We start from the raw sequence: 7,110 nt of genomic DNA, 5'->3' as shown, positions 1-7,110 counted from the left end.
TCACCGTAGATGGTTTCCCAGTCCTTCTGTAAACACAAGTCAAAAGCCTCTGTGTCTCCCTGGATAGTTCCCTCTCTATCAAACCCCACGTAAAAACCAGCACCCAGACAGCATTCTTCCACCCCCACAATATCTCCAGGCTCCGCCGCTCACAGTCAAGCTCCACCACCAAAACCACCCTCATCCATGCTTTTGTTACTTCCTGACACTGTAACACTCTCCTCATCGGATCCCCATCAAACTCATCAATAGACTGGTTCTGAACTCCGTTGCCAGAATCCACACCCACACCAGATCAACAGAACACATCAAACCAATCCTCGTCAATCTACTTTGGCTCCCTGTACAATCCTGTATTAACTTTAAAACACTCCTCCTCACCTACAAAGCCCTCTACATCCTGGCACCCACCTACCTCTCTGATCTTCTCCCAGTCTATGCCCTCTCCTGCTCCCTCCCCTTCTCCTACTGCTGGTCTCCATGTCTCCCCCCCATTCCTCCTCTCTACCATGGGTGCCATTTAGCTCCTATTCCCAACCCTACGACCTTAAACCAAACCCTTACCCTACCTCCCTACCACCTTAAACCAAACCAAACCATTACCCTAAACCGGGTACCCTACCACCTTAAACCAAACCCTTATCCTAAACCAACCCTACCACCTTAAACCAAACCAAACCTTTACCCTAAACCGGGTACCCTACCACCTTAAACCAAACCCTTACCCTAAACCAACCTTACCCCCTAATACCAAACCCTTAACCTAAACCAACCCTACCACTTTAAACCAAACCCTTACCCTAAACCAACCTTACCACCTTAAACCAAGCCCTTACCATAAACCAACCCTACCACCTTAAACCAAACCCTTACTCTAAACTAACCCTACCACCTTAAACCAAATCCTTACCCTAAACCAACCTTACCATCTTAAACCAAACCCTTACTCTAAACTAACCCTACCACCTTAAACCAAACCCTAACCCGGGTAGCCTACCACCTTAAACCAAACCCTAACCCGGGTAGCCTACCACCTTAAACCAAACCCTTACCCTAACCCGGGTAGCCTACCACCTTAAACCAAACCCTTACCCTAACCCGGGTAGCCTACCAACTTAAACCAAACCCTTACCCTAAACCAACCCTACCACCTTAAACCAAACCCTTACCCTAACCCGGGTAGCCTACCACCTTAAACCAAACCCTTACCCTAACCTTGGTAGCCTACCACCTTAAACCAAACCCTTACCCTAAACCAACCCTACCACCTTAAACCAAACCTTTACCCTAACCCGGGTAGCCTACCACCTTAAACCAAACCCTTACCCTAACCCAACCTTACCCCCTAATACCAAACCCTTAACCTAAACCAACCCTACCACTTTAAACCAAACCCTTACCCTAAACCAACCTTACCACCTTAAACCAAACCCTTACCCTAAACCAACCCTACCACCTTAAACCAAACCCTTACCCTAACCCGGGTAGCCTACCACCTTAAACCAAACCCTTACCCTAACCTTGGTAGCCTACCACCTTAAACCAAACCCTTACCCTAAACCAACCCTACCACCTTAAACCAAACCTTTACCCTAACCCGGGTAGCCTACCACCTTAAACCAAACCCTTACCCTAACCTTGGTAGCCTACCACCTTAAACCAAACCCTTACCCTAAACCAACCCTACCACCTTAAACCAAACCTTTACCCTAACCCGGGTAGCCTACCACCTTAAACCAAACCCTTACCCTAACCTTGGTAGCCTACCACCTTAAACCAAACCCTTACCCTAAACCAACCCTACCACCTTAAACCAAACCTTTACCCTAACCCGGGTAGCCTACCACCTTAAACCAAACCCTTACCCTAACCTTGGTAGCCTACCACCTTAAACCAAACCCTTACCCTAAACCAACCCTACCACCTTAAACCAAACCTTTACCCTAACCCGGGTAGCCTACCACCTTAAACCAAACCCTTACCCTAACCTTGGTAGCCTACCACCTTAAACCAAACCCTTACCCTAAACCAACCCTACCACCTTAAACCAAACCTTTACCCTAACCCGGGTAGCCTACCACCTTAAACCAAACCCTTACCCTAACCCGGGTAGCCTACCACCTTAAACCAAACCCTTACCCTAAACCAACCCTACCACCTTAAACCAAACCCTTACCCTAACCCGGGTAGCCTACCACCTTAAACCAAACCCTTACCCTAACCCGTGTTTGTATCCTCTTCCCAACCCCTCCCTTCTCTTTTTAATTGTCCTGTTTTGTCTGGTCCTTTGATTTGAGATTGTTTAGATGTTATATTCCACTGTTGATTGATGCACTTGATTTTATGACTTCATGCATCACACTTAATTTTATGTAGGCCTACTTTTAATGTAAGATGTCCTTGAGTGTCCTGAAAGGCATCCGGCAAATTAAAATGAATTATTATTAGTGAATCGGGAAAAAATTAAAAATAAGATGTCGTTGGGCAGATAATATCGCTTTCAAATAATACTTTTACTTTAAAACGCCTTTAAAAAAAGAATCCAGAAGGAAACAGTCTTATTTGATTGAGGAATATATCATATTTTTCTGACTAAAAAAGGAATACTCTGGAAAAACTCATTATTCCCTCCATTTCATACCTTAACTACAGACACATGTAGTCCTCTAGCAGCAGCAGCCTCCGTCACCAAGGCTGACTGCCTCCTTTTCATACCCCGTTCATGATAAGACACAAGGGTATCCCTGATGTTAGCCGTTATGAGGTGTCTCCTACAACAAAAAGAAAGATATACAAAATATTACATTTTAACATGGGTGTATGTAAGTGATTCCTAGTCTTTGAACTAGAGCCTTCAGTCCTTTGATTTCACCGACAGGGAATTAGCCTTTGCCAGCAAGACCAAAAGCCCTTGGTCAGGGTAGTAGGAGCCAGTCTTTTCATTATACTGCACTAACATAGATAACGTACTGCAGGTTACAATATGAAGCAGTAGAAACAATAAGGGGTCTTCCATGTCCCTGTTTTGGTAAAAAGCTGCGGGCCTGGAGAAATGTTACCACTCTCAAATTCATAGACAGAGCTATGGATCTAAGGACTGACCATCCATGATATAGCTTGAGACATATAGATATTATAACTATAAACAAGCTATAATGTTATTTATTCATCAGTATCATCATTTAACATCTCAATAATCAATTACCTTTACTAGCATTTCCTATTGGATCATAAGCATTGGACTAGTAACCGGAAGGTTGCGAGATCGAATCCCCCGAGCTGACAAGGTAAAAATCTGTCGTTCTGCCTCTGAACAAGGCAGTTAACCCACTGTTCCTAGGCCGTCATTGAAAATAAGAATTTGTTCTTAACTGACTTGCCTAGTTAAATAAAGGTAAACATTTGTTTTTTAAATAATGCAGAGAAACAAGGTGGCCAGAAGGATTCCATAACCTGGGACTTTTATCTGATAAACAAGGCAAGCTCGGTCTCTGCTCTGGCCATCTTACTTCCTGGTGTGTGCCCAATCAAATGCCAGTTCTCTGTTGACAATAAAGATGGACTATGCCAGAGGGAGTTGGTAGAAGTTGATACAGGGTCAGATATTTCTTTCACCACGCACAGTTAAGGTCAGTATTGTGGGAGGGTAATCTGATCCTAGATCTGTACCTTGTGGAAACTTTACCCCGGAGCGACAGAGACACACAAAAGTCAAGTGACTCATCATGTTGAATAACGGAAGGTCTTGTATGCACCGTTGTGTCACTCCTTAAAGATTACATTTGATGGCTAAACATTAACAAGTTATGACCCTGTTTGTTTGCCATGATGGAGAGAATAGTGAAAGAAAGTATACAGTTGTGTTGTTCAACCCAGCGTTACCATTCAATCTCATCTAAACCGATAAAGAAATGATTTCCTTCTGTCTCTTGTTTCTCTGGATTCCTTCAACGTCTGCAGGTCAGTACAGATATAATGTGGCTAGAATCATGTTGCTAGAATCATGTTGCTAGAATCAAGTTGCTAGTTATTTGAACTTCAGAAAACTACTTGGTCAGTACTTCCTCACTGTAGAGTGAGGATCTGTGTTTAAACATAGGCCGAGCCGTAGGTATTCAATCAATTGACGATAGGGGTTTTACAGATATGTCAGAAATGACAGAAGACATGCAGATCATCTATGTTACGTTATTGAATTATAGTACTATATTCACAGCTCCATACTGTATGATATTACATAATCAATCATATAATTATAATGTTATATTCACAGCTCCATACTGTATGATATTACATAATCAATCATATAATTATAATGTTATATTCACAGCTCCATACTGTATGATATTACATAATCAATCATATAATTATAATATTCTATTACAGCTCCATACTATATGATATTACATAATCAAACATATAATTATAATATTCTATTACAGCTCCATACTATATGATATTACATAATCAATCATATAATTCTAGTAATTTATTCACAGATCACCACTCTTTGAAATACTTATACACTGCAGTCTCAGGTGATACTGACTTCCCAGAGTTCACGGTGGTGGGTTTGCTGGACGACCAACAGTTTGTGCACTTTGGCAGCAACACCAAGACACTGGTCAACGACGCTGAGTGGATGAATAAAACAGGAAAATACTACAATGATCTCTACAAAGAGCCCCTGATTAACCAATATGAAGGCTTCAAAAACCTCATTACGTTTGCAAAGAAGCAGTTTAACCAAACCCAGTCAAAAGGTAGCAGAATGCACATGGGCGTGCATGCAAACACACACACACACACACACACACACACACACACACACTTACATAAATGAATAAAGCAGTTTATAGCTAGTATTATATGGCCGTTGCCCATGTAATAAAGGTTTACTGAAGATAGACCTCTCTCTCACTCTTTCTCAGGTGTTCACACAATCCAGAACTTGTACGGCTGTGAGTGGAATGATGAGACTGAACTCCAAGATTATTTCCATCACTATGGATACGATGGTGAGGATTTCATTTCATTAGACATGAAGACCGTAAGATGGATAACCTCCGTACAGCAGGCAGACACCATCAAACAGAAGTGGGACGACAACAGCAAGGATCTGCACTATCTCAAATGGTACTTCACTAAGGAGTGTATTGACACTTTGAAGAAGTATGTGGACTTCGCCAGCAGCGTCTTGAAGAAGATAGGTACAGAGACACTGTCTGAGACACATGGCATCCAATTCAATCAAAACCTATTACCGGTTGTTTCCGGCTTGAGGCACAACAACATCATTCCCCAATGCTAGATGCTATTTTGAATTCATATTTCGATCCCTCTTCCTTCCTCTCCTTACTTCTCTCCAGTCCCTCCCTCAGTGTCTCTGCTCCAGAAGACCCCCTCCTCTCCAGTGACCTGCCACGCTACAGGTTTCTACCCCAGTGGAGTCATGGTGTCCTGGCAGAAAGATGGGCAAGAACAGCATGAAGATGTGTTGCATGGAGAGATTCTCCTCAACGGTGATGGAACCTTCCAGAAAAGTGCCCACCTCACAATCGACTCTGAGAAGTGGGAGAACAACAACTACACCTGTGTGGTTGAGCACAAAGAGAACATCATCGCCATCAGACTGAATCAGTCTGTGATAAAAACAAACAGTGGTAAGATTAATAACATCTTACATTATGACAGAGAATTACATAATTTACTGTAATATTCACTGTGTGTTCATGGGTGTCTGTTCCTCAACTCAGTCAAGCCTTCTGAATATGTCCCCATCATTATTGGACTAGGAGTGGTAGCTGTCATCCTCCTAGTCCTCGTCCCCATAATTACGTTTATTATGTGGAACAGGAAGAGTACAGGTGAGCAACAACATAAATAATATGTGATGAGTACAGTACATTACAAATATTTCTCAAGCTGTCTTAGTGTCACATATGGAGTTGAAGAAGCCTGGAGAAGCCCACATTTATTTGAACCTGGCGTGGGTTGGGATGTACAGTGTTGATGCTTAATTCAGCTTTTAAAGGAGTCTAACTATTTGGCTCCCTCTGTTTGTATTAGCCTCTGATGATGGTTCCAACCCCTCCATGACACAGCAGAACCAGATACAACTTGAGGTTTCTCTCTCACTAATCAAACAGGTAATGTACTGTATCTATAAAGGTCCAGTGGCATCAAGTGGTTTGTACTCCTATTAGATTATGCTTGTCTGTCTGTCCGTCCTTCTGCAACTCAAATCTCAATCTTTCCTTTATCTACCCAAATGTTTGTCTCTTTATTTCTGTCTGTCTGTCTGTCTGTCTGTCTGTCTGTCTGTCTGTCTGTCTGTCTGTCTGTGTCTCTCTCTCTCATACAGGAGGAAGCAGAGAAAAGAGGACCTTTATTGAAGGACAGTGAGGCCAGCTGAAAAGTGCTACCGAACAATAGGATATTTCATCTCATGATGAACACCATGTCTGCTCAAATCCGACGTCACAGCTCTTATGAGTACTTGAATATAGGAAAAACCCGCCGTCACTGAAATATTCTTTAAGTTTTCATGCATTTTTTAGCAGCAGAGATCGGAACAAATGGACACGTTTAGGCGGAAGCTTCGTCAGCGTTTGGAGAACAATCGGCATTCACCCATATTTATAGATGACATCATATGGCAGTACTGCTTGTTTCTTTTTTTACAAACATTATTTACATAATTACTTACATTCATTATTTACATAAATTATTTCAATTAATTATTTACATACATTATCTATTATTTTCCACAAGAGATTCAAAATATACCACAAACTATTCATGACGGCAGATTACCATGTTTTTCTATTATGTAAAAGGGATTTTCAGCAATAAAATTTGATTGTTAATACCATGTTGTGTATTTGTACATTCTGGTCAATGCAATGAGCGTGAAATTAGCAGGAACTACCTGACCTCTGGAATGTCATCATGAATTACCTGAGCTCATGTGTACTGTAGTGTGTCCTGTGTAGATCATCACCAGACAGGAGGACTACATCAGGCTATATATATGTTCTCTAGATTTTCTTGAGTTTCTGTTACCACCTAGAACAGTCAAATGACATCACTTTATTAAGCTGTAATTAA

General features: G+C 41.8%; 1 protein-coding gene across 3 annotated transcripts; it reads left to right on the top strand.

Moving 5' to 3' along the window:
• Positions 1-3,465: 3,465 nt before the first annotated feature.
• LOC110488352 (major histocompatibility complex class I-related gene protein) lies at positions 3,466-6,863 on the top strand. Of its 3 annotated transcripts, none has more exons than XM_036971396.1 (7): positions 3,466-3,960; positions 4,500-4,763; positions 4,932-5,210; positions 5,370-5,663; positions 5,796-5,867; positions 6,070-6,149; positions 6,365-6,863. In XM_036971396.1, the coding sequence occupies exons 1-7, from the start codon at positions 3,912-3,914 to the stop codon at positions 6,413-6,415; spliced, it is 1,089 nt and encodes a 362-aa protein (XP_036827291.1). In that variant the 5' UTR covers positions 3,466-3,911; the 3' UTR covers positions 6,416-6,863. The 3 variants fall into 3 exon arrangements, with proteins under 3 accessions (XP_036827291.1, XP_036827292.1, XP_021416247.2); XM_021560572.2 differs by having other exon boundaries at positions 3,562-3,960; positions 5,757-5,867; positions 6,365-6,862; XM_036971397.1 differs by lacking the exon at positions 5,796-5,867 and having other exon boundaries at positions 3,467-3,960.
• Positions 6,864-7,110: the final 247 nt, after the last annotated feature.

This window comes from Oncorhynchus mykiss, chromosome 32 (genome assembly GCF_013265735.2).
Source record: "Oncorhynchus mykiss isolate Arlee chromosome 32, USDA_OmykA_1.1, whole genome shotgun sequence".
NCBI lineage: Eukaryota > Metazoa > Chordata > Actinopteri > Salmoniformes > Salmonidae > Oncorhynchus > Oncorhynchus mykiss.
This window is presented reverse-complemented; position numbering and strand designations above follow the sequence as displayed.

Coding starts and splice junctions, on each gene's coding strand:
- LOC110488352 (XM_021560572.2), top strand. CDS start 3,912: ATGATTTCCTTCTGTCTCTTGTTTCTCTGGATTCCTTCAACGTCTGCA. Junction 5,664..5,756: donor TGTGATAAAAACAAACAGTG/GTAAGATTAATA, acceptor TCCTCAACTCAG/TCAAGCCTTCTGAATATGTC. Junction 6,150..6,364: donor CTCTCTCACTAATCAAACAG/GTAATGTACTGT, acceptor TCTCTCATACAG/GAGGAAGCAGAGAAAAGAGG.